The sequence below is a fragment of the Dermacentor silvarum genome, chromosome 9 (assembly GCF_013339745.2).
Source record: "Dermacentor silvarum isolate Dsil-2018 chromosome 9, BIME_Dsil_1.4, whole genome shotgun sequence".
Lineage (NCBI taxonomy): Eukaryota > Metazoa > Arthropoda > Arachnida > Ixodida > Ixodidae > Dermacentor > Dermacentor silvarum.
In genome coordinates, this window is record NC_051162.1 from 104,112,299 (window position 1) to 104,139,515 (window position 27,217).

General features: G+C 48.9%; 2 protein-coding genes and 1 long non-coding RNA gene across 5 annotated transcripts in view; 2 read left to right on the top strand and 1 right to left on the bottom strand.

Annotated features, from left to right (window-relative positions):
- Positions 1-6,587, top strand: part of LOC119463481 (uncharacterized) — a 31,560-nt gene extending 24,973 nt beyond the window's left edge. The window contains exons 6-7 of the mRNA XM_037724326.2: positions 2,125-2,336; positions 6,219-6,587. Coding sequence (XP_037580254.1) covers positions 2,125-2,336; positions 6,219-6,245 — 239 coding nt within the window. The 3' untranslated portion in view covers positions 6,246-6,587. The remainder of the gene's footprint in view (positions 1-2,124; positions 2,337-6,218) is intronic.
- Positions 1-27,217, bottom strand: part of LOC119463475 (uncharacterized) — a 562,544-nt gene that overhangs the window by 129,670 nt on the left and 405,657 nt on the right. The gene's annotated exons all lie outside the window — the stretch shown is intronic.
- LOC125940444 (uncharacterized) overlaps positions 1-27,217 on the top strand; it is a 405,801-nt gene that overhangs the window by 112,212 nt on the left and 266,372 nt on the right. The window lies entirely within an intron of this gene.

A 27,217-nucleotide genomic window follows, 5' to 3' on the forward strand; every position in this document is an offset into this window, starting at 1 on the left:
TTCGCTGACGTTTCGCCTGGCCTTCGGAAGCCATCACGCTAGAATTGGAGAAGCTTCGGTTACCCCCATTTTCTCAACAGGGGAAGGGCTGGTGATTTTGCCTCTGTGGGTCCCACGTGTGACAAGGGTAGTTCAAGGGCGCGTTACAGGTCTCCGAGCCCACAGGGCTATGTGTCATTGAACTTGGACCCATTCTGCACGATCACCAGGATAGGCCCACCTTTCAGCGTGACACCATCACTATACCGCCGCCACCGCCGACACTTGTTCACTCCGCCCCCGGGACAGCTCCGGAGGGGGCTCGAGCCCCGGAGCCCCCCTCCCCCCCCCCCCCCCCTCCCGTAGTCGGCGCCTGTGGACACTGGGTTGGGTTTTCGTAGCACAGTAGACACCAAGTACGGAGTTAATACGGAGTAAGCGCCGAATATGCGTTCTGAGATTTTGACGAGGAATTTAATACATGTTTGGTCTTTATTTTTTCCATTATATACAAACTTCTTTATAACAGAATGAAAAAAAAAACGTGGAAAGGAGACGTTTTCCATACAAGCTGTATCCAGCGTGTTGCGTTTTCAAATCATCTCAATTATATAGCTGTTCCTTTCTCAACGTTCCGTAAGTGTAATGGAACCCACGTGTATGAGCAAATACATTGCACCTGACATCCGGAAAGCTGAAGTTCAAGAAGTGTATATATGTGAGCCTACCCTCCCTAAGGGAGCAAAATGGCTGCTTTCATTGGTGTTATGTAGTAATTCCCAAAGGTGCAAAGAATATCGGAGCAAATAGAGAATTGGGTTCTTTGTTATGGAATGTCAACATCTTGCGTTTTGGAAGCATGTCGTGGCTTGTACGCACGTGTGCTGTTCTTTTTTGCTTCCGTGTACTAACACCGGCCAGCATATTTATTCCAGTGTTTCCAAATGTTTTGGAGAAAAACCAGTGTTTATCACGCTCTGTTCTCCCGCCTTCGGAATTTCCGGAAATGTTACATCACCACGTAGGTGCCATTTGTACGGGCTTAAGCTCCAATCGCTTCCGCCCACGCAAGCAATTGCCCACGCAAATCGCCTATGCTGCCGTACCGTCAGCGATATTATATTTTGAAACAATTTGCGTGCTTGATAGCAGCTCCAAGGAAATGACTTTTTCGATAAGCGCAATGTCTCGAAATACTATACGGTTTTACGTATTGCCAGTGAATTATGAAGTGCAGCGAATGCACAACCACTGGTATTGATAGGAATTTCGCCACCGGGTTTTGATGTTATTGCCCTGTAGATCCACATTAACGTAGAAAAGATTGGTATTGAAACTTAAGAACGATGCATTTGTGCTGCACTGGGAGGCACCTGCGAAAGTTGAAGGCGTACATGGCGAGTTCCGAGTAAAAATGTGCAAAATCTTCAAGTCACGCGTTCCAGATCATGCAATGGGGAACTGCAGAGTTTCACACGTCAGCGATATGGCAGGAAGTGAACGCAACATTTGTTTTCTTCTGTATGCTGGTGATGGCATCCTCATTGCATGGCGCTGACATTCTGGCGAGCCGCGCATTGTCAATGCAAGTGACGGCGCCTTCTTCTGGGGAGGCGATACTTCATCTTAATGGTCTACGAACCCGCTAAGTGACGTTGCACAAGTTTCAGATCACAATATAGCACACTGCACAATTTTTAGTTGGCACAGTAACTGTCAGCTGTAGTGGTCGTGTTTAAATTTTGGATAAAGAAAGGAAGGAAGGTACGGAACGATGCCCGCGGCCCTCATTTTCATTCCACCCTGTGTCCTTAATCATATCGAACCCCTCATACAACTACTTAGCGTGTTTAGTTAAGTTGGCACTTGTACCACTGCTTGCATACTGGCTGTCTCATTGAGTAGTACTCATGCAATAGTATTCAGCTTGAGCTGCCGGATGACAGTTAGGTTTACACAAACTTGTCCCAAAATGTTTATTACAATGAAGAATACCTGTTCTAACTAATATTACGTGCGATAAAGTCTGAAAGCTATTGACAAAGCGCATTTACAATCCTGTCTTAAGTGTGAAGAGAATGTTCGTTACGTATGAAAATGTTTCATTAACACGTCATACTAATATTTCACATCACCTCTTGTCAGACTGTCAGCAGAACCTGTGCTACGAGTGGGTGCCCTGGAGCGGAAATACAGTCCCAGAAAACGCGGTGGCAGGCGGGCAAGACAAGGCCGGCACCCTGTACGTCTGCCGGGCCAAACACGAGGGTCTATTCATACCGGGAAAGTTTGCATCCTGGGAGAGCACCTGCTACGTTCCATACAACAGAGGCGAACAGAGCTACAAGGACTTCGAGGTGAACGGAATTTTTCGAGCGCTTGGAATGTTCTCCTTCCGTATGGCTGACCCAGCGTAGGGAAAAAAATGAGAAAAAAAAAAAGAACAACCAGCCAACTATCCGCGTTGTGCCACTTGTTTGAAAGTTCTGTTGTCTTGAAAGTGGGTTCTAGTAGAGCTGCTCTACCGTCACCAGCAAAAGTTTGGGGACCGAAATCTGGCGCGATTTCTTTTTTCGCAGCCTGGGCATTCTGGCTGATATCAATAAATCGCTCTTGCGTGCGCGTGTTTCCCCGAATACAATGTAATAAACAAATTCCAGGCGGCGGAGCTGCTCTAGCAGATATTAAAATTATTTTGCTGATGCTATGGTCTCCAACCATTTGCTCCCGACTATACATCAGTGTCGTACGCGTTGTGCACATGCGCAAAGCGAAAAGCTCAGATCAATTGATAGCCCCGTGTCTATTCTAAAAGATGCAGACATGGAAAAAAAAGGAACTTACCCAATTTGGTACCTTTCCCTGATTAGGAAAACTTGGAGCACATTTTTGTCAGAAGTATAGAGAGGCTCTAAAGCTTATCCTACAAGCGACTACGCTAATGTAATTGCAAAGCCTAACGACGTAGACGTTTGCATGCGTTACAGGTTAGTGCTAAATCATGTAGTGTGCAGTAAAAATAATTGGCGTCTCCTTCAGTGGTGGACATATAGGGATTTCACTTGTAGCACTAATGCGTCGATTGCAATTTGACTTCTAGGAAATTTGAGCCCGCGTGATTGCATTGCAAATTATTTGCCGTAGTGTCGGAACGCGATAGTGAGGTTAAATTGAGATGTGACGTCGAAAAAGTGCTCATGTGTGTCGGACAGGTCCGATCGCATCAACTAAGAAAGAATAATAAATACTTCCGGTAGAATTTTCGCAGGTGTGCGGTGGGGTGTCAAAATAGCGAGAAATGAACGCGTTAGTTTACCTGTCAGTGGACGAAAAGCGTGGAAGGAGTTTGGTATTATAATACTAAAACTGTTTTGTGGCAATGTCAAGCGGTAAACAGATTGGGAAACATTATTAGGTTGACTTGTTTTGCCTCAGCCACAATTAGTAGTCGTGTTTAAATTTTGAATAAAAAGGAAGGAAGGTACGGAACGAATGCTCGCGGCACTAATTTTCATTTCACCCTGTGTCCTTAATTATATCGAACCACTTATACAACTACTTAGCGTGTTTAGTTGGCACTTGTACCACAGCTTACATTCTGGCTGCCTCATTAAGTAGTACTCATACAATACTATTCAGCTTGCGCTGCCGGATGACAGTAAGGTTTACACAAACTTGTCCAAAATGTTTATTACAATGAAGAATACTTGTTCTAAATAATATTATGTGCAATAGACTTTCAAATACTTTCTCCTAAACGGACAATTACTGAATGTAAAAAAATGTACTCGCCGAGAGACCGTAACAATGTACAGGTGTACAGAAAATAATGCAGAGACAATTAAGTCATGTTAGTTTGGGAATGCGAAAGCATTACACGATTTTTAGATCCCCAAACGCCATGACCAAGATCATTTTGTACACTGATGACGTGGCGCTACCTCCTCCCGGTCGGCTGTACTGTCACGTGTCCAATGACGCACGAACCTAGGCCGCACCTTTAGTCAGCCAGAATTGCGGAGCCGCCCTTGCGTCGACGAAGTGTGCTCGTCTCGCACCCCGAAGGCCCGGGCCCGATTCCCACCCAGACTGATTTGCACCAAGTTTTCTTTTTAAAGCCATTAATTTCCTTTGTTTACCGGAACCTCCCTGAGAAGTGTGGCATCAATCCGTGCATGTTTTGGCATCTTTTTTTAACATTTTTTTTCTTCGTCGGCCATTTCTGGTACCAGCTTTCGGTCACGCAGACTCTGTTTCCGTTGAGGCGATAGACCGCACGAATCTTCGCCCGCTGCGGCGGCTGCGCTTGCTGCCAGCGTTTTGACAGTCGTTGCCTGCGGTCATTCAGTGTGATCTATTCATGTTTGCTTGTGCGCGCTGACACCACGCTTGTTAATTCCGTTAGTAAGCGAATGTGTCCAAGTTTATGCAGCCGATAAAACTACTATCCCTACTCCGAAAAGCTCTCTACTAATTTGCTATCGCAATTGATGTTTCGCCTTTCGGGCTAAACGGCGACATCTTTTTTTCTTCGTCGGCCATTTCTGGTACCAGCTTTCGGTCATGCACACTAAGACGGATTTTCGCGTTATAGTGCTAATAATGCTTTCGCATGAATAAAAAAGTTGTCGCAGTTTCACCCGAAAGGCGAAGCATCAATTGCGATAGCAAATTTGTAGAGAGCTATACGGAGTAAGGATAGTAGTTTTATCAGCTGTACAAACTTGGACATGCAGCAGCACCGGCAACACACAGAACTGCTGTCGACGCGTCGGCGTTTTGCCTGCGTTCGCACAAAACGCGCGCCGCGTTGGTTACTGTTGCCGGAGCCTCTGGGGGCGGCTCGGAGGTTTTCGACGAGATCAGAACGGGACTCTTGTCGAGCAGCGTCGGAAGTCTTTACCACCTTCTCGCCTGACAACGTTTTATATAAATAGGCATTTTGTGCTACAGCTAAACGTCGCCTTCCTTCCCTCCCACCCCCTCCCCCACGGCCTCTCGCGCGTCGGAAGAAGGCGCGTCGGAAGAAGGCACAGCCTCGCGCTCTTTCACTCGCACTACAGCGTTCAGCGCGCGGTGCCGATTTCATCTCCATTGACGTCATACGGAACCTCACGGCGACGGCGACGGCGACGCCGACGGCAGAAATCTGCTTTTGTGTGTCCATATAATTGCTATCGCAATAAAAGTAATATCGTCAGACACGAAAGCTTTTGTAATACGTGGGCGAAAGTACCGCCTATGCTATTTCAGACCACTATTACGCAATACCTAAACATGTGTGGTATTTTGGACTTGCGTTGGCATCGTAAACATATTGTGCCAGAAAGCCCGAGTTTCAGGGTATAACAGTGAAATATCAAGATCACCCAGCACAGGCTCATTGCAGATGTGCCATAGGCAGCACTTGTTCCTACTCAGGTGGATAATAGCAGGGTTATAATTATTTCGGCGATGTTATAGTCATGCTTCTCAAGTATGAAGATACTTTTGGGGATTGCAAGGCTCTTGAGTTTCGTGAAGAATCATTCATCGATATTGCTTGCGAAAAATGCGCTTGCATGAGTAGCAACCTTCAAAAGCTGTATTGTAGAAGGATACACGATTATTCTCGGCACATTCTTCTGCAAAGCTAGCTGCGGCTCAGCGTAATACACAATGCACGGGAATTTATATTATTTTATTGCGTTAGCAATAACAAGGAGGCTCCAGGCGCGTGTGTGCCGTCGCTATCGCCGTGATGTTCCGTATAAGCCCAGGTGCAAAGCCCAGGTGCAAAGCCCAGGTGCAAAGCCTAGATATAAAGCCCAGGTATAAAGCCCAGGTGCGCAGGCCCCATCGTGAATGCGATCTGCGATGGGCACTGAGTGGCCCGAGTGCCGATAGCTTCGTGTGCGCTGTGTTCTTGCCACTTTGTGAGAGGGAGCACGAACGTGAATTCCCCTGCTGCTGCTGCTGCTGCTGCTGCTGGCACGCTTCCTCACTCCAGAGTTTTGACAGCGAGTTTTCGCGGTCATCGAGTGAGATTTGTTCATGTTTGCTTGTGAGTGCATGATACCATGCTTGTTAATTTCATTAGTATACGAATGCTTACAAGCTTATACAGATGATGAAACTACTATCCTTACTTCGTGTAGCTGTCTACTCATTTCATATCGCAATCGCTGCTTTGCCTTTAGCGCGAAGCAGCGGGCGTAACATTGGCTTGTGTTCCACGAAGTGCTTTCCTGATTTTGCAGGTTCTTGTCGCAGGGAATCCCAGTTAAATGGGTGTCGGTTTTGGACGGCTCACAACCTAGCGGATTCATCCAGGTTGACAGCACCTCTGCCTTCGAACGCCTGTACATCGGCTGCACTGTGGCTGGCTAACCATTGGGAAAGTCCTCTGGTCGGACGGTTACCTCTACATACTTATTATAGACAAGGACGACTAGTACGAAGCACTAGTCATCAATTCCATGAACTGCACAAATGCTGGCGAGAGCAATTTAAAGAAATTTGTTGCGTTTAATAACTAAATCAAGATGTAGCGCAATTGTTAGAATCAACGTTAAGCGAAGCTGTGTTTGAAACGTTTCAATAAAATGTTATGCCGGATGGCACAAGATCCGTACAGTGTTGTTTTATATTCAAGCTCGTGCGAGGAACCGTCAAGGTTCTTGCCCTATTGCAGAAAATTGGTCAGTATACATTTCCCGTTAACACATGCAACTGTTCCGGTTTTGCACAGCGTTTCGCTAGCGAATACGTGCCTACCCAGAACAACGGTAAGACGAGGGGCACCAACCTTGCGACCACGAATAACACTGTAGCGCCCACCGACGCTGCTAAGCGGGGACGCTTAGGTCGGCGCTCTTGGCCAGCGCTTTGGGGCAGGCTGCGATTGACGACGACAATAAAATTGGGCGGAGCGTGCTAACGGCGCAAGCACCGCACGCGCCAGTCGGTTCTAAGGTAGGTAGGTACAACTTTATTCGACAATACGTGTCGTTCAAGGGGGGAGGTAGTCTGTCAGGTCGTGCCTGACAGCCACCTCCCCGGGTCTGTCCACGGCCCGGAGCTGATCCTCCAGGCTGGTCCCGGCGAGGATATTATTCCATGCCCGGGATGAGGGAGTGGCCATGAGAGAGTGGGTGGGAGGGTCCTTGCGGCAGTCCCAGATAATGTGGTTGAGAGTGGCGATCTCTTCACATAGCTTACAGTGGGGGTCGATTAGCTCCGGGTATATGTAGGAGAGGATCTGGGGGCAAGGAAACGAATGCGTCTGTAGGCGACGCCAGGTGATTTCTTGACACTTGGTCAGTTTAGGGTGAGGTGGTGGTCTCGATCGTCTCGAGATTCTATAGTAGGTGGTGATGTCACTGTAGGAGGTCAAAGGTCCTCCGGGTCGGAGGTCTGTCCCGCCGCTCGGTGGACGAATCCTCGAGCATGTTGGTGGGCAGCCTCGTTCCCCGGGTTCCCCGAATGGGCCGGGACCCATACAAGTTCGATGGGGCAAGTGAAAACCTCTGCGTCATCATCGTCCTCCCCGCTTCCATACTCAGGGGGAAATTGAGAACGAGAAGAGAGAAGGGGGTGAAGTAGTCGTAGCGTTGTAGGAGCTACGATGCCACGAGTGAAGTTGCTGATGGCGGCCTTGGAGTCGCTCAGAATTGTGGTGAAGCCTGCCGCTGCTGCAAGTGCGATGGCGACCTCTTCGGCTTCAGCTGCGTTGGGGGCTCTCAGCGAGCATGCTGTGCGTAGACGGGACTCGCAGTCCCGGTTGTTGGGAAGAGAGGCCACGCTGATGGCGAAGTTGTTATTGGTTGGGTATTTGGCGGCATCTACGTAAGCCGCTTCCGGGTTAGACCCGTGAGTTTTGTGGAGAGTCCTTGCTCTCGCTTTTCTTCTTCCATCGTGGTGGCCGGCCAACATGTTCTTTGGCATTGGCTTGATGAGGAATTTCCTCCTAATTTCAGGCGGAATCGTGGCAGGGTCATTGCGCGTTGGAGAAACCCTGTGGCCAATGCGGTCCAGGATCCAACGACCCGTCCTGCTTCCTTGAAGCCGGTATATTTGCGCAGTCCTTTGCGCTTCTAGGAGTTCCTCCAGGGTGTTGTGTAGGCCCAAACTGAGGAGGCGTTCTGTTGAGGTATTACGGGGAAGTCCCAGGGCGGTCTTATAAGCCTTGCGTATCAGGCGGTCTAGGCGATCGCGTTCGGTTTGTCGGAGTTGTAGGTATGGCAAAGCGTACGTGAAACGAGGCACGACAAAGGCCTGAATGATCTGGAGTAATTCCTTCTCCTTCATGCCCTGCCTGCGTGCGCTTACCCTGTGTATCAAGCGAGCCGTCTGATTTACCGATATGGCAAGGCGGTCTAGTGTGATATTGTTGTAGTGGTTTTTCTGCACATGAGGCCAAGTATCCTAATGTGCTCCACTTGGGGTATTGGCGTGCCATTAACCAGTACGTTGATAATGGGTAGTGGAGATTTTATTCTTCGTAGGTCGGGAGGTCGGAGGATCATCAATTCAGACTTGCCTTGTGAACACTTGAGGCCTGCGTCACCCACATGTTGGACGACTACGTCCGCGGCCCTCTGGAGGGTCTCCTCTATCTGCCCGTCGGACTCGGTGGTCGTCCATAGCGTGATGTCGTCCGCATAAAGTGTGTGGCGCAGGCCCGGGATTGCATCCAGCTTGTGAGGTAGTGACCTCATTGCGAGGTTGAAGAGAAATAGTGAGAGAACGGCTCCCTGAGGGGTGCCACGGTCGCCGAGTTTGATCAGCTGGGAAGTGAGGCAGCCCACCGATAGCTCAACCGTTCTGTCGGAGAGAAAGGTACTAATAAAAATCACAGCATATCCACGGGGTGAATGATGATGAGTGGGCGAAGCTCCGGAGGGAATCATCGGATCTCCCGCTTAAGGGGACGCTAGCACAAACGCGTTAGAGACGTGCAGTATTCTCTAGTAAGGGGGAGCGGCCACAGCGTCTTACGCAGCCATTTACACATGCCGGAACGTGCACCTCGTTTGCCGACGCCATCACATGACTGCTGAGAGAGTATACCCCCCGTATTCATAAACGCTCCTCGACTTGAACTTGACTTGCCACCGCCTTAGGCAGCGCGTTCGAAACGCGTTGAAGGTAAGGCGGAGAGGCCACAGCGTCTTACACCAGCTTCTTACACGGGCCGTAACGCGCTAGCACAAACGCGTTAGAAACGCGCTAGAAACGCGGCCTTTCGTTAATGTTGGGTATTTATTGCCATCGTGGTGCTTGTGTCTATGTGTGCTTCGTGGCGTAGTGGGCTAACGCCGCGCGCTCGGAAGCGAGGGGTCCCTGGTTCGATTCCGCGCTACGGACACAACTTCGGAATTTTCTTTCTCATTTTTCTCAGACTGGTTACACACTACTACTACGACGAGGGACGAACGGGTGCCGCTTTAAGGAGCTTCGCCCCTAATAATTGTATGTGCGCTCTCCAGCTTGTAGCACGGCTAGACTGCTGACAATGGAGGAGTGCTTCACGTTGTCGAAGGCTTTGTGAAGGTCGAGTCCCAATAGAGCTTTGGTGTTTTTGCCACTGTCTGGTTTGATGAGGTCATGGTGCAGCTGGATGAGGGCGTCCTGGGCAGAAAGATGTGCACGGAAGCCCAGCATCGTGGGGGGAAGAAGGTTGTGTTCTTCTGCGTAAATTTGTAGGCGACAGAGCACAACGTGCTCCATCAGCTTACCCAGGCACGAGGTAAGGGAGATGGGTCGGAGGTTGCCGAGCTCGAGTTTCTTGCCCGGTTTCGGAATGAAGGAGACCCTGGCATGCTTCCACTCTGCAGGTATTTGGCCGGATCTCGAGCATTTATTCATGTATTTGGTGATAGCCCCTACTGATTTCGAGTCGAGGTTGCGGAGCATTTTGTTGGTCACTCCATCTGGACCTGGTGCCGATGTTGTGCGCAGCCTATGGAGTGCCGCGAAAACCTCGGTCTCTGAAAAATCAGCATCGAGTTGGGGGTTAGGGTTTCCCCGGTATTCTGGTAGCGTCGTTCTGGTGTTACTACCGCCATTTAAATTGGCTTGGGTATTGATATAGATATTGGCCAGTTCGTCAAGAAACTCCTCGTCCGAGCCCGGGTATTGGTGAATCATGCGTTCAAGACGCTTTGGGGTCTCGGATTTGGTGCTGTTAGGGTCGAGGAGATGGCGTAATAGATGCCACGTTTTTTTGGCGCCCATTTGACCATTCAGACTGCTACATGTTTGTTCCCACTGCTGACGTTCAAGCGTGGTGCCATGAGTTTCAATGTCGCGTTCTAACTTCGCGATTCGTCGTCGGAGTTTCTTATTGTGGCGTTGCCGCCTCCACCTTCGCATGAGGCCTTCTCGTGCCTCCCACATGTGTAGGAGACGAGAATCTGTGGACGCTAGATTCTCCACAATCATTTCCTTCGTTGCGGTTGTGACGTCGCTCTTTAGGATCTTAATCCATTCTCCGAGGTCATGAATTGTGTCGGGGGCTGTTTCGCCCCGATACTGGCGGAAGTGATCCCATTTGGTTATGCGTGCCGCCGTGCGGGTTCGTTTGTTAGGTGAGGTGAACACTGTTGTGACTAGGATGTTATGGTCACTGCCTACCGTTAATCAAATATTTTCCCACTTGGCTCCCGTCACATTTCTGCCCAGGGTAAGATCAGAGGATGTGTCCTTACATACGCTGTTTCCGACCCTTGTCGGAGGTTGCTGTGGATCGTTGAGGATAGTAAACCTTGTATCTTGAATGATTCCCCATAGTCTGTTCCCTTTAGGGTCCGACTTGAGGTAACCCCAATCGGGATGTTTGGCATTAACATCCGCGGTGACGAGTAGTTGAGCGTCTTTGGCCATGCAAGATGCTTTCTTTAATATGGGAGAGAAGTCGGCTCCCCTGTCTCTGGGTGAGCTGTAAATGTTAAGGATGAAGAGAGCCATGTCCCCTCGTTTCTTGGGCAGGATTTCAACGAGAGTGTGCTGAATGCTGGTACATTCAATTTCATGCTGCACAGCTTTCAGTTTACGATGCGCCAAGATGGCTGTGTAGGGGGGTGAAGAGGCTCCCAGCTGGTTATATTCTTTGTAGCCAGGGAGCTTTACGTTGCAATTTGTCTCTTGTAGCGCTATGATATCAGGAAAATGTTTGGGTTGGTTGTTACCCACGTGTTAAATAAGTAGCTGCAGATGGCCTTTCTTTTTTTGGAAGCCTCTGGAGTTCCACTGCCAAACCATAAGTTTGGTATGTGCAGTATCCATGATGGTTATTTCACTTGTATAGACTGGGAGCCCGGCTGAGCCGAGGCGGTCCGGCTAGGTTGAGTGTCTGGCATTCTGGCCAGCAGAGTTTCTTGCAAACCATTAATTTGGGCGACTATCTTGGCTTCCAGCCTTTTTTCAAGGGAGTTAATAGCCTCCTGCACCGCCTCGTGTACCGCGGTGGTGATGTCGGCTTCTGCATGTAGTGACGGTGTGGTAGAGGCGGCTTTGCGTTTACCGGCCGCTTTCTGCGCCGACCCTGACTCGCTATTGCTGGTCGAGGGAATGGTGCAGGTTTCAGTTTGCATCGGGGTAGGGGGGGGGGGTGAATTGAAAGAGGGGGATGTGGGGGACATAGCGTTATTAACTTTTGTTTCTAGTGTTTGAATATAGCCTGTTAATCGCGCTCTCTGGGACTGCAAGGAGGTGATATTGCTCTTAAGAAGGGCATTCTCTTTGGCCAGCTCCCTCACCTGGGGGTCCGTTGATGCGACCGCTGATGGTCCCGTCAGTTTGGTAGAGCCCGGGGGCCCCTGGTCCTAGGCCACTCTCTTGGGCTGCTGTTGGCTGCTGGACGACTGCGGCTTTGTCGTAGTGGCTGGCCTCCCGGTGGAACGAGATCTTCGACGTCGGGCCGAGCGGGATCTCGAACGTCTCTCGGAAGGAGAACGCGAACTTCTCCGCGAGTCCCGGGATCTTGATCTGGATCTACTGGCGTGTGCTTGGTGTCGGTCCCCTCCTCCATCTCCCGTATTTGGCAGTTACGGAAAGGAGATTGACCGGTCCTTGGAGATCGAGCGGTTACCACAACCACTCTGTTGAGACCCGGTGTTGGTAGAGGTGGGCGTAGAGGTGGTGATGGAGTTGGCCCATGTCAATGAAACGCGGGCTTGTCCTGCGGTGTGCTTACTGGTTGCGTTGTTTGCTGAGGGGTTCTTGCGCTTCTTAACGAAACGATATTTGCAGTTAGAGCTGTACGTGGAGTGCTGTCCGTTGCAAATTATGCAATGGGGAGTGCAGGTGGGTGTCGATCCTTCGGGTGGTGGGGGATGGTCACCTCCGCAGCGTTGGCAGCGGTCTTGTCATGGTTTGGGGCAGACATCAGTCCGGTGGCCTGTTGAACGGCAGTTGAAGCAGGCCTCTACCTTGTTGTGAAAGGGTAGAAGGCGAAGTTGGACCCCGTGATAGCATATCCATCGAGGTAGTCTAGTGTCGATGTGGGTGACCAAAATATGGGGCGTTTTTCCCATGCGTCGACCGTTCACGACGGATAGCGTGGGATTGCTTGCCTGGAGATCTTCCAGAATGGCTTGGTCCGTGAAGTCGTCAAAGGCATGGTATAGTATGCCCCGCAGAGCATCATCCGGAGGCGGGGCGTAGATATGGACGGCGAAGGTTTTGCCGGAGACTGTGAGAGAACTGATCCGCAGATAGGCTTGTGCACTAGCCGACTCCGCTACGCTGAGCGTGAAGGTGTTGTTGGTTGGGTGAATACGCACCATGTCACGCGATGCAGGTGGGAGATCTTGTAGGTTCGCTGCTTGTAATAGTGCGGTGTAAAGGTGCCAAGGTTGAGACTTGGTGAGGTCCACGGGGGCTTTTGGACGACCCACACTGTGAATCGTATCGGCTGGAAGGCGCGGGAGTGGAACATGACGCCGTAGTGATGAAGGCGAAGCCTTTTTTTGCTTCGGTGGCCGTGCCGACGAAGGTGAAGAAGCCGACGCGTCGTTTGGCGTTGCTGCGGCGGCAGCGGCGAGACGCAACGCTGCGCGGCGTTTCTCTTGGGCGCGAAGGCCTGCTGATTGCCAAGATTCCTCCAAGAGCTCTTCCTGGGTGGCCTTTTGTCCTTCGACAACGTACGTCATGTAGGGTAGGCGGCCGAAAGGTAGGAAGGCAGGGCGGCGGCAGGTAGCCGAGTACTTCTCCGTCAGTGGGTTAGCGTGCAGGCAGGCGCACTCCAACTAAGCCTGGTCGGCCTAGGTTGGCGCGCGGCGTGGGCGCTGGCGTCCGAAAACTCTCCTGGAGCTTCCCGGGCAGGTATCGGGTTGAGGTTGGCGTCAAAATGAACCTGACGATTTGTTGCATCCACTAGTAGCACAAACATCAAGGTGTGGCCTAAATGACCGGCACAGAAAGGGGAATTCAACTGAGCCGATGTGATCTGCGACCATTCGCGTCGGCGACCGCAGCGCCTCCCAGTCGGTTCTAAAAACCTGCCGAGCTGGTCTCCTTGTTCTGGCGCTCCGCTGCGACCCCTCGGTTCCCGACAGTGGTGACTCCGGCCTAAGAGATCACCGACCTCAGCAACCTCCCGACCTCAGGCAACCTCCCGCCTGATGCTAACTCGCGCCCACGGGACGTCGCAGCTCTACAGCTCCACCTGCCCACGTTCTGCCGCAAGAACCCGCAGGTTTGGCTCGCCCAGGTCGAAGTCATCTTCGATCTGCAACACATCACCTCGGAGATTTCGGGGTTTCGCCACTTACTTTGCAACCTGTCTCCTGAGGTAGCTCAAGAAGTGGCAGACGTTACCGCTGCACCTTTGAGTGATGCCCCGTACCAGCAACTGAAGCAGAGTATTTTAGAACGCGCCACGGCGTCCGAGAGCGTGCGCCTCCAGCACCTGCTCACATCCGAGGGCCTTGGACATCGCCGGCCTTCCCAGCTGCTCAACAGCATGCGACAGCTCCTGGGCACAAGCAAGGTCGACCCGAACGGTGCGCTGTTGAGGGAGCTCTTCTTGCAGCGCTTACCACAGTCCACCCGCCTTGTCTTGGCTGCTACAGAGGACTTGACCCTCGACCGCCTCGCCCAGCTCGCTGATCGAGTCCACGACGCGACTTCTTCAGTCGCCGCCCTCTCTTCAACGCCACAGTCCTCAATCATAGCCCGCTTAGCGTCCCGGATCGACCAGCTCACCGTTTCCGACAACACCATTTCATGAATCAATCTCATTAATTTTTACGTGGCTTCTAGGATCAGGCCACTTTCTACGACGATAAACCGACTGTGCAGATGCGTATGTCAGCGAGTGGAAAGGCAAGGAAAGCGTCCCATTATTAAATAAGTTATGCGCTCTCAGGCGTTTATTTATTGCAACGAGGACATTCGCGTACCGGTCATTTGCTGTTTCGCTGCATTCTTCTGTAAAGAACAGAGTTAATTGGCCGCATGTAGATCTGTAGAGGCAGGAGAGATGGCTATTAGAGATGGACAAAACGGCTCACTTCAGTGGTGGCTCGGAACGGCACAGCTCACCGAAATGAACCGGTTCATTTGAACGGCTCACCGGTTCACTTAAACGTGTAACCTGTGTTATGCATATTCGATAGTTACCTGGCTTCAAAAAATAATATATGCATAATTTAATAACCGTGTTATTTGTATTTTCGCTATGTTTAGCGAATATTTTTACATATATTAAAAGCGTAAATTTTTAGTTGTAATGAAACTTACTTTTCTGATATTGGGGATAAAATGCTTATGATACTGTGACAGGCAGAATGCGACGTACTTTTTTCAGAAAAAAATATGCAACTTCTTCGTAATTACAGAAGCTTGTCTGTTTTTGTGGTACTTTAAAATAAACTTTTGTCAAAGTAAGCACACAAAATGATTGTACATTATGTTTCAACTTTATTCATTTATTCACATACGTACGTTCACTATAATATGAGTAAACTGTAACGCCATGCAAAATCTTTTCTTGAAGTACAATACAAAAATCATACGAAAGGTCCACAAAACTGCCGCACATACCTTTCGTTTTTTTTTTCTCTTGAGTGCACGCGCGATACTGGCGATCATGCCATCACATGCCAAAACAAAAAAAAAGAAAAAAAATGAACTTCTGTTACCACACAACAGATCATTGGCCTCGTTTTAATGACGTGCTAATGATACACGCTCAGAAGGTGCACTGAAGCGGATGTCATGGGCGACATTTTCTTGACTACACTAATTATCACAAATGAAGAACAGGACGTAAACTGTACGTTCACTTGTTGTCTTTAAAGACACGGAAGACCATCTTCGAAGTGTTATTGGACCAGCGCACGATGTGCGATCGGTGAGAGTCGTGAGACATCGTTCGAACAGCAGCAGGCAACGAACGAACCATCCTTTGCCAATTAAGACTTCTTCTTCCCTCGGTGGCATCGGGTGCCACACCATAGGACGCACAAAAAAAAACCAAAGGGACTGCTGCGCACACCACACACTGCGAGCGAGTACCAGTAGCGCGAGTCTGCCCACACCGGCCACCATTCGTTGGTCAGAAATCGAAACCTCGAAACCCAGCAGAAGACCCAGCTCTGACGGAACGGTTCGGCACGGCTCATTCAAGGAGAGAGAACCGGCTTCCTCACTCCGAAAGAACCGCCACTCACTTACTGAACCACAGCTCAATCGCTCTTCAAAAGAGCGGCTCAAAAGATACAGCTCGTTCCTGAGCCCTCTCTCTAGGAACGGTTCCTCACGCTCACTGAACGAGAGAGAGCCGGCTTCCTCGCTCCGAAAGAACCGCCGCTCACTTACTGAACCACGGCTCCCTCGCTCTTCAAAAGAGCGGCTCGCTCCTGAGCGCTCAGGAGCGAGCTGGGTCTTTTGAGCTGCTCTTTTGAAGAGCGAGGGAGCCGTGACTCAGTAAGTGAGTGGTGGTTCTTTCGTTCGTCAGCCGAAGGTGAGGGGGTGAAGGTGACTCTTGCGAGGAAGGGCGGGAGGACAGTCGCTTTCTCGTACCGCTAATAGATGGTGCGCAAGTCGCACCCAGCAGAAGACCCGGCTCTGACGGAACGCATCGGCACGGCTCTCTAAACGCGAGAGAACCGGCTCCCTTTCTCCAAAAGAACCGCCGCTCACTTTTAGGCCTCATTCACACAGCCGTCAAACGCTCCGTCACGTCACCGTCACGGCATCCGTTTTCGTCAGGGGAAGAGGGTTTCCGAGTCGTTTTCCCCTCAAAAACGGCTCGCCGGCGACGCAGAGCGGTGCTCTACGTTTCCGTCGCCAGCACGGTGACGGAAACCCTCTCGGAAACCCTCTCGGAAACCCTTTCCCCTGATGAAAACGGATGCTGTGACGGTGACGTGACGGAGCGTTTGACGGCTGTGTGAATGAGGCCTTACTGAACGACCGCTCACTCGCTCTTTAAAAAGAGCCGCTCACAAGATCCTGCTCGCTCCTGAGCGACCCATCTCTGATTTGTTGAGCCACATATGTCTCTTTAGTGCTTTTTTCGCATGCCGCATAAAAATGAACGTACATTTTAGATGGAGATGTCAGTGTTCATAGAAATTACACTACGATTCCCACTGAAACGCAAATGTAAACTGTATAACATTTTACAATTTTGGGACTGATACATTTTCTAGACGTATGCCCCACAGTCTGTGAAGCCAATTCTTGACTTTGGCTCCGGTCATTTGAAGGTATTGAAGAAGGCCATTGCTTGCCAGTTCTCCGGTTTGAAAAGTCATGCCAGCAACGTAAGGGCGAAATCTATGCTACGCAACTACAGTGAGTTACTTCAGTCATGGCATCGTGAGGGCATCTCTCCCTTTCTAAGTGAAAGGATGCTGCGAAGAGTAAAAGAGGAAGCCAAGGGCTTAGTGCTTGTAACGAGTGCTATGAATGTGGCGGTTGTTATATAGCCTTTTGTATATGCATGGCGTGTCGCTTCATCGGAAGGTACGAGAAAGATATCGCCGGAAGTTTTCGGCAAACCTATGTGCTATGGGCTCGTCAATGTTAAGCTACGTTAACCCTGGGTTCCACGAATGCCTGCATTGAGAAGTACTCGTGCTTTCAGACCCCCCTGATGTAACCAAGCTGACGTTACTCGCCGCTGGGAATAACTACATCACCGTTGCCTGGGAGAGGCCAAAGGATCGCTTCGATTACTACTGGGTGTCCATTACCGACGGCACAGGCGAGAAACACAGTCAAGCTGGATCATGCGCCAATGGCACAATTATTCACCAAGACCAGACTCAGGTCACATGCAGCAGCCTCGAGGCTTGCACCAATGTGACCGTAAGCTTACGTACACACAGAAACGGACCACCGGAGCGTACGTCCATTGGAATTGCCCTCCAGGACATCTTTGTCCCTGGTAAAGGTGAGTATTATTTTCATAATACTTTAGATGAAATGGCTCGTTGTAAAGGCTCACATCACGACACTCAATGCGTCCAAGAGTACAAAACACGATATAATATGTCTCAAAAGTCTAGCTTCTTTGGATATTATGATATGCACAAATTTCGCAACTGTTGCTCAGGATTTGCCAAATCTTGGCGCCTCACTAATGATATGTTCGCATTTTATTCATAATGGTAAATGAATATGCCTTTCGTGCGAGCCAATCGGAATTCAGTAAATGTTGAACGTTCTTTTCATTCTAGGTTGGTATCGATGATATTTTTGAAGGTATCGCTTTGAGAAACGTTTATACAAGTTCAAGTTATGTGAAACAGACTCCTTTGCGTAATTTGTCGCTAATTTGAAAAAACAATTCTCAGCGCTCTGTTTTATTGCAGTAGTGGACATTCATTGAATCAAAGTAACACTGATTCACTAAATTGATGCGAACACTAGAAATCGACGGAAGGCAGAACGTTAGCTTTGTCTACGTGGCTCACTTGCCCGGAATGCATAATATGTTTTCAAGTATTGTCAAATTTTAAGACAAGCCGCGTAATGTTTCAGTGGTAGCGCATAATGCGTATTTCCTTGCTACTGAGAATCAGATTGAACATTGAGCACCAGCACAGTTAGAAAATTGCTATTGCTCTCACGACAATGGTGGGATCCACCATCAAGAGTGTTCGGAAAATTTATAGCGTACACGATAAAAATATGCGATCTACATCGCTTGGTACACAGGGAAGCATGACGGGCTGCACTAAACTTTAAACTAAACCGAATTACACTGGGTTGGATTTTCGTAGCACAGTAGACATAATGTACTGTGTTCATATCGCAATAAGCGCCCAATGTGTTAGTCAGCTAAGGCGTGGGGGCTGATGCGAGATCGCGGGATCAAATCCCCGGCCGCGGCGGCCGTATTCGATGTAGGCGAAATGCAAAAACGCCTCTGTACGGCATGCCCACCAATACGGCATGCCTCATAATCAGAACTGGTTTTGGCACGTAAAACCCCAGAAAGAAGAAGATGCGCCCAATGTGCGCTCTGAGATTCTTATGAGGAATTTAATACAGCATGTTCTGTCTTTATTTCTTCAATTATATACAAGCATCTTTATCACAGAATGAAAAAAAAAACGTGGAAAGAAGACGTTCTCAGTAGAAGCTGTATCATGCGTCTTGCGTTCTAAAATATGCTTAATTATACCTGCTCCTATCTCAACGTTCCGTCAGTGTAGACGCACACATGTGTTTGACCTTTCTTTCGCTATAAAGATTCCGCAACAAATTATTTGACCATGCAGGTAACAAATGCATCGCACCCGACATCCGAAAAGCTGAAGTTCAAGAAGTGTATATATGTGAGCCTACCCTTCCTAAGGGAGCAAAATAGCTGCTTTCATGGGTGGTAAATGATAATTCCCAAAGCATCAGAGAATATCGGAACAAACAAAAAGTGGTTTCTTCGTTATAGAATGTGAACATCTCGCCGTAGGTTTTCGAAGCATGGCGTTACTTGTAGCCACGTGTACTGTTCTTTTTTACTTCCGTATACTAAGACAGGTCAGCATATTTTTTCCGGTGTTTCAGAAATTTCCGAGACACGCGTGTTTTTCATGCTTCTTTTGACGCCTTCGTAATTTGCGGAAATGTTACATCACCGCATAGGTGCCATTTGTGCGGGCTTAAGCTCCATTTGCTTCCGCCGACGCAAGCAATTGCCCACGCAAATCTGTTACGCTGCCGTAATGTCCGCGATATTATATTTTAAACGATTTGCCTGCGTGATAGCAGCTCCAAGGAAATGCATTCTTCGTTAGGCGCAATGTCTTGAAATACGGTACGGTTTTACGTAATGCCAGTGAATTATGAAGGGCTGCGCATGCACAAACGCTAGTACTGATTTGAATTTCGAAACAGGGTTTTCGTGTTATTGCCCTGCAGATCGGGACTCACCGAGGAACATCGGTATTGAAGCTTGCTTGATGCATTTGTGCTGCTCTGGGAGGCACCTGCTAAATTTGCTAAGTTGCCAAGAATGTCGGTGCCGGTAATAATTGAAGGTTCTTTCCATAGCAACAAGCTATCTTCGGTATTATTCAAGGTGTAGGCTATGGACCCTCATGCAGAAGTTTAGGGATTCCTGTATAATATCATTTTCTCGAGCAGTTACTGCTGTTCCACACTGTTTTGACAGCGACACACGCGTAAATTTTTTTCTTTCATTGCGATAGCATATGCTTACTTGATTTAACAACGATTATTCACGAGATTTGAATTGAACAGGTGTTTTTCAACTACTCGAGTGTTCAAGAAACACAAGCAACTGTTCATAAAATTTTTGGCATGTTCAAAGATTCTCAGAAATTTTTACGCCAGCAGTGTGATGCATCAATGAAAACTGAACGTCGTGTGCACTGCTTCTCGCCAGACCCAGATCCGCCAAGGAACATAACCATGGTCGGAAAATCTCCATCACTTACCCGTCTACAGTGGGAGGCATCGGCAAAAGTCTACGGAAGATTCCTTGGATACACGGTTAAAATATGCGACGCGTTCAAATCTTGTAGTGAAGAAGGAAATTTGTACGGCTGCATCGAACTTCAAGTACATGAGACCTGGCTGGACTTTCACAGCAGTGTTGACACCAAGTACTGCGTCCTGGTCACAACAAGCTCACAATGCGGCGAGCAAGTTCTAAATGGTCGGGCAGCGGTAGCTGAAATCCGCAAACCGGTGCCTGGTAAGATGTGCACGTTTAACACGAGAGTATAAATATTTTGTGAGTAGAAGGAAATATAGCAAATTCTCACAGAACGATTCCCGAAATCCATAGAATTTGAACAGTTTTCACTACTTTGCGGAGCTTATTTGGCATGTTTACATCGCTGCATGGTTCAGCTTGTTCTGTGGCATAAGAGAAATACTTTGTTTTTTTGCCAGGCTTCAGTGTTAACGATCCATAGCGAGCAATAGCCTAAGAACAACATAAATTCTACACACAAAATATTTATTTATAACTAATTAGAATAACAAAATGTTGAGAAAAACTGTCTTGCAAAAGAAGGTGCGATGGCGTACAATGTGCTGCTATTACACGCAAAAGTATTATTTTAAAAAAAATCACCGCCCAAGCACTCCGTACATATGGTTTACCAGCGAGGCCGACGCAGATGCCGTCACCAACGCCGACGCTGGATTTTCTACGACATGGGGCCTTTAACGCTATTGCAGTTAAAACAGACTAAAGGCGATCAATGGTCACACCGGCAAGTGCGGCCGGCCAGTCGCCATTGCATCACCATGTAAAATAAGTATCAGCGTATCAACCCTTTTCGCGGTGACGCCGATGGGCGCTGCCATGTTTGACCATATAATGACACGTCCGTTGCTTGCCGCAGCTGACTCTGTTGTCCCTGTGTTTACGTTGTACATGACGCCAGTGTGGCTTTTCCAACCTCAGTTTCGGCGGATATCGTAGACAATGACTGGATGGACGACACGCGAAGCTTTGGCTATACAGCTTTAAAGAACACGAAAGCGCCTTCAAAGCTCATTACTCTTTGTCCAAGCGGCACGAGAAGCGAATACGGTGATTCTAATTATAGGGGTGTCAAATATGTATTCAAAGCTATCCTAACGTTACCTTTATGAATTTAAACAGTGTCGGCATGTTTAGCTCTTCTTTATTTAGCAAATATTTTGAAGCGAGGCTTGTATTGTCGCACAAGTGTCAGTGGCGTCACGGAAAAAAAATGTGGTTGATCCCTCTTATATAGGAATCGGTATAGAACGCGAAAGTGAAACGTGTCTTCACAGAAGTAGTGTAATGTTTATTGCACATTGATATATAATGTCTATTGGTGTTTTGTGGCTAAAGCGCCCTTAGGCGTTGATGCACCCACGCTGACGCCTGGTGGCACGTCTCCTCCATCACGACTACCAACGTCGATGACCATGAGCAACCGTCGTGCATATGGAAGCTGCACTACGCTGCACACGCTAGCACAACGCGAAAGACGAAGCACGTAACTGACACACTAATACAACGCGCAAGACAAAGCGCGTAACTGAATCGTCACCGAGTCAAATCAGCGCGTACAGCGCGTCGTAATTGCAGCCTCCGCGATCAACTTCAGAAACATTTTCAGAGCTAATTGCGGAGGCCACGCTCCGCTGTGCAGAGTACGGTGAACGCCACCTAGGTGGCGTTGGTAGTGCTTCTTGATGCCAGCGTCCCTTCGAATGCTGGCATCGAGGCGTCGTAGTGCTGAGACCACCGAAGCGTTCACTGTCGGTGCGCGTTAGTGTCATAATGCAGTACTTCTCTTTTCTGCTCGTAGGCGGCGGCACCGCCCCGAGCAAGAGCGCGGGTACACGGAGGAGTGTTAGATATATAAGGCGCGTCTGTGTAGCTCTCTGCAAATGCGTTTGTGGCGCAATGGGTTAAACGCTCGGCGATCTATCGTCGTGGACCGAGAGGTCGTGGGTTCGATTTCCAAACTTTGCATGTTTGTGGAACTTTTTCTTCTGGTTTCTTTCTTTGTATTATGTTCGTGTACCGGATCACGTGACGCGGGCGAACTACCAGGGTCGTTTGGTGTGTCGCAGGAAGAGAAAGCAAAAGAAAGGCGGATGGCGCGCGCTCCGCCGGGCTTCCCTCGCCTCAGATCAGTTTCGGCGATCGGATGGCAAGGCCGTGCCTGGTGCGTTCCGCCGAGGAGCAGGCTGAGTTTGAGTAACGGCACCGCGAACTTGCTCGGGAAAGGGCTCGTCGTCGACCTGCCGATTCTAGCGTGCAGGGCTTCTGAACCCGAGTTGCGTGAGTGCGATGGCCGCGGACTTCCGAACCCGAGGGTCGCGGACCCCTAGTTGCGTGAGCGCGATGTTGAGGCTAAACGTCAGCGAAGAACCAGCCAACCCGAAGTTTTGGGAAAACGAAGCGCAATGCCTGCAACAGCGTCGTCTTGCCCTCCAGTATACCGACAACGGTTTCGGTCACGCCTCGGCAACGCTAGCGCCAACTTCACCGGTGTGACGGCTAGGTTTTAACGCGAGTTTCTCAACCTGAACTACGGAGCCAGTTGCAGCGTGTGCATATATACTGTATAAGGAAATGCACTTAGTGTAGCAACTTGGCCTTCATGCGCTTTATTTGCTTAAATTATGTTTGACGAATAATTGAAGGGGGAAACAGTGTGGCGATTGCACCTGTGCACGTGGCCTGCGCTTCAGTGCTTATAACGTCATGCGTGTCGGAAGTGCCGGCGCGCCTGCAGCTGAGGTTGCGGAAGATCCATGGGAGGTGCGATACCGCGGCGGCGCTAGTGTCGGCGTAGTGTGGTGCCGTATGAAAAAAAATGTATGATTTCATAGTGTGTGCAGCCCACGTATGCAACCCAAACAGCTTCGCTGGTTACCCGTCCCCATATGAACGTTGCGACCCTCGCTGAATTCGTTTACAATTGCATTTCCAGGGACAGCTTCTGGTTGGTAATTTCTCGGAAATACCAGAGTTCTTCAAACTGAGGCGGATTAAATTGTGCGTTGCAAAAGAAGGCGAATTGTGACATGAAATTGTCATTGTTCTTGGCGTCACTAGTTGACCACCCCAGTGGTTCCTTCAAGAAGGGTGCCCAGGATTTTGTTTGAATTTTCAGCCGTTTTCTTGGCATATATTGGTGAAATAGTCTGCGGGTACTATTGTCATCGTGGTCTCTGTACTCCAATAGTCTGGTTGCCATGCCGAAACCTAGTTTAGCATTATTGGAGTTGGGCCAAATTTTTATGCGCTAGCATTATATGACCCATTACGCTAAAATCAGTCGGCGTAGGAGGCGTGACTGAAAGATGGTACTGTAAGGAAGAAGTGCGCCGTGCACAGCTCCACAGTATCTTAACCTTATTGCCTCATGTACAATCATGTATACTTTTTATATATTTATTGAATGACTGCTCAATTCATGACACACCACAACTTTCTCCACGACATCTGTTGTAATTGCGTTGAATTGTTGGTTTCAGTCAACACGATCTTCACAGAAACCGAATATTCAAACGGTATCTTGCAAAGCAGAAAAAATAGGCCCCTCATCAAGCACTCTTATCCCAGTATTTCACAGATTTCATTATATGTAGTTACAGCACCGGGAATATTCAGCAAAGTTTCATCATGTAAGCGTTACTACGAAGAACTTATTTGCTGGAAGTTTCATGGCTCTCTAAAAGAACAGAGACAGAAGAGCACTAGCATTTACACGAAACGTGTGGCTCTCCAAACTCTCTCATTTTCTATTATTGGTGCCAAATAGTCTTATACTCGACTTGGCGTTATTTGAATATCAATAAAGAAACCATACAAGAAATGTCAGCTAGTGCTGACCACGGATGTCTTGTTGTTTTCCCAGTTTTTGTATTAATCTTCGTGTGCACTTGCATGTCCGTTGTTTCATTTATTTCGTGTAAGCAATTTGCTGGTGTTTACACTCGTGAACAACTTTCTGCGGCACTGAAGAGAAGACTACACGGACAAAGCACTGACGAGTAGGAGCGCTACTGGAAGCAAAGTTACATTTTCATCCACGTTAGTTTAAGCAGGAGACGATAAAACATAAACAACAGCAAAGCCACTCAAGTACTCAGCAACGATTAAACGCATATATTACGAGGATGTGAAAGAAGACGCAGAAAAGCGGCAACTTCAACAAATGTTTTATTGAATACATGAAAGTGCGCAAACAGGCCACCGCTTTCTTTGTCAAAAAAGTACTATCCTTTTTAAATGTACTGTAGCGCACACATAGCATCGTTGCTTTCTCTTGAGTGTGATTGTGAGGTGCGTGCTTCTAAATATGTGATCATGTCTTCAGTAAAAGTCACAGGCCTCCGCGGCACACGCAGCACAGTCACAGCGTAAGCTGGTGGAGCCGCTCAAGAGTAGCTCCAATTTCGGCACCACGCACACCAGGGTCTTCGCGACAAAATCTCTTGGCCTCGTTTTGACGAGAACGATCTGAACTGTCCGCCCGGCGTCGACGGCGAGCTGCGGCTTGTAATGCTCTCTGCACAGCAGTCTGCTGAGCCCGATGATGCCTGGTTGTAGCCGCCACGTAGCTCTACGATTCGCTTCTTCATAGCGGTTCGTACCTTGCGAGGAGACGCCATAACGTGTACGGAAGAGGTATCCAGAATACGTGGCGCACATCTTACATCGGAATCGCGTTGATTGCGCGCCTCGTCTGAATCGCATCTCGTCGTCTGCGCCTGCGCGCGCTGCGTTTGCAGGCACCATAACTAGATGGCGCCACCATACTGGCGGAGGCTGGGGATCGTGTTTTTTTATTGCGCGCCTAGTCTGAATCGCAACTCGTCGTCTGCTCCTGCGCACGCTGCGTTTGCAGGCGCCTTACCTAGATGGCGCCACCATACTGGCAGGAGGCTCGGGTCCTCTGCGCCTATAGGGAGCGTTTATAGGGCATTCTTCCGCTGACCGATAGCAAGCGCTTTCGGGGCTCAGTGGTAGAGTATCTGGCTCCCACGCAGCGTGCGCGGGCTCGATCCCGGCGGGAACCGAGAACTTTTTTCGCATTTCCGGCGATAACGGTTATGGTCCCCAACCCGCGGCGGATACCATCGCGAACCGAAGCGGCTATTGAAATGAGCCCATAACAGCTTACGCTGTAAAATGCACCATAGTCCCGTGACAGGTGAGCGGTAGATCTTTGCGCCTCACGTGGTCGCTCATCCGCCCTGCATGATGTGCTGCGTACGTGCGTGCGTCTGTTCAATCTCGTGGGACGTTTACAGAAGAAACGCCGTTACCTTTGCCGTTCCTTCGTAAACCTAAGGAGTCACCGTTACACTTGCACCGACCCTTAACGGAACGGTGGCGTTCCTCCGTTCCTCCTAAAAGGAACTGGTTCGCCGTTCCGTACAACACTGAGTTACTCATACCTTGTCTTAGATTCTTGACAACGTTATTCCTCGGGATTTGGCGAATGACAGCCCACAAACAAATGTCTTAAAACAAAACACCGACAGCACATGCCTTTTATGTTAAATCTTCTCAGACTGAAATATTAAAAGTGCGAAACAATGACAGAAGTTTGAACCCACGCAAGAGGCTGCGTTTCTAGAAGAAAGCTCGCCTTCGTGCGTAGCGTTCGCCGCCAGCGTTTCTCGGTAAAAATCACGGTTACATAAGCTGCAGTTGCCGGGAAGCCTGAAAAGCAATCAGGGATCTTTGAATGCTATCGAATTCCCCTCTTAAAGGCGAAGGTTAAGCGTCCTCCAATTTTTACGACCATCCCAAACTCGGCATCACACCAGCTGCTTTCATTATTCATTACTAGCAAACAGCTCAACAAGAAAGTTTCTGGCATATTAAAAAAAGGAACGTTACAAAATTTTTGACTAAATATTTTAAAGCGAAGCTTTCTATGTCTGACTGGTTCCTCCGTGAGCACCGCTAATGCACTGCGGGAAAGCTAACTTACACAATGGAACTATCTGCGCATCTGCGCACATAATAGAACAATGGCTGCGCATGTGCGCACACAATAGAACAACGGCGCACGACATACGTATCGTAGAATACTACAGCTTACCTTCGCAGTTGAACCGATAGAACAATCGAACTGCAACGCCATGCTACCCAGACGAACTGTATGTAACTGCACTGCATTACGCGCTTGACGCAATGCATTCCCGGCCGTCACCATGGGTAGGCCGCGGGAGCAGCGCATGGCAGAAGAGGCTGCCGTACGCAAACGTAAGCGCGAGCGCGATGGTGCCCGTAAGGCCGCTCCCATGTATCGGCAACAGCAGAGCCTCTGACCGTCTACCACAGCGATCACAAGGCAGTGCTGTGCAAGTGTAGAGTCCTCCGTGAAAGTGCGAGTGTGTGCGTGTAAACAACGGCTATCAACCAAGCAGACATTTCAATATTGCGTATTGGAAATAACATATATTGTTCTCTCTACCGCACACAAAGTCTAGATATACACAACTAGAGAGATGTAAAAAGTAGCATTATTAAACATACAGAAAGTTAAGGCCTGTCCCAGTTAAGCATAGGGCCTGCTAGGTGCGATGCTGATGATTTACGCCTTGATCATTCACACCAGTAAAACTGCACAGGCTAGAAGTCATGGGTGGTTACAGCAATCTGCCCTTTTTCTAATCTAACCTGTGACTCTGCATGTTACACGTAACACTGTCTGACTGTTTGCTCCCCCTAATGTTTGTGTAAGCTTGCGTAAATGTGGTTATGGTTATGTTAAACATGGTTTTGATTGTCCCGAAGCTCCATCTGCATCTGCGTGCGTCACTCCGCATGCGGGATATCCGTAAATATCTGTCAAAAAGTCTTTAAGGGGCTCGCTGCATCGATTTTCGTAGAAACACGCAAAATTTTTAGAGCGACGCCTTATCGGCCTCATTCGCCTAAATTTCTTGACAGTTTTTAACCGTTTCTAACCACTATCAACTTGCTGCGACCGCACTCCATCCGGAGGACGCACAGTGTACCCATACAAAATCTTGCAGTCTAATGAATAACTAATCAGCTTCGGTTGATGGCGGTATTTTGCTAAACCTTTTCATCCCAGTGGCAACAAATGATGCCATAATGGGAAATAACGCGGCAGATCTCGAGCGTGTTGTATAACTGTCAAATTACCAATTCCTTCTTTGAGCGGCACTACGATGAACTATTTCTATTTACCGATATTTCTCTTGTGCTTTCCTTGTGTTTGACTATTCTTTTCAAGATGTTGGGATTAGCATGCCTGGGCTGGCGAGAAACTTCAGCTTCGCGGGC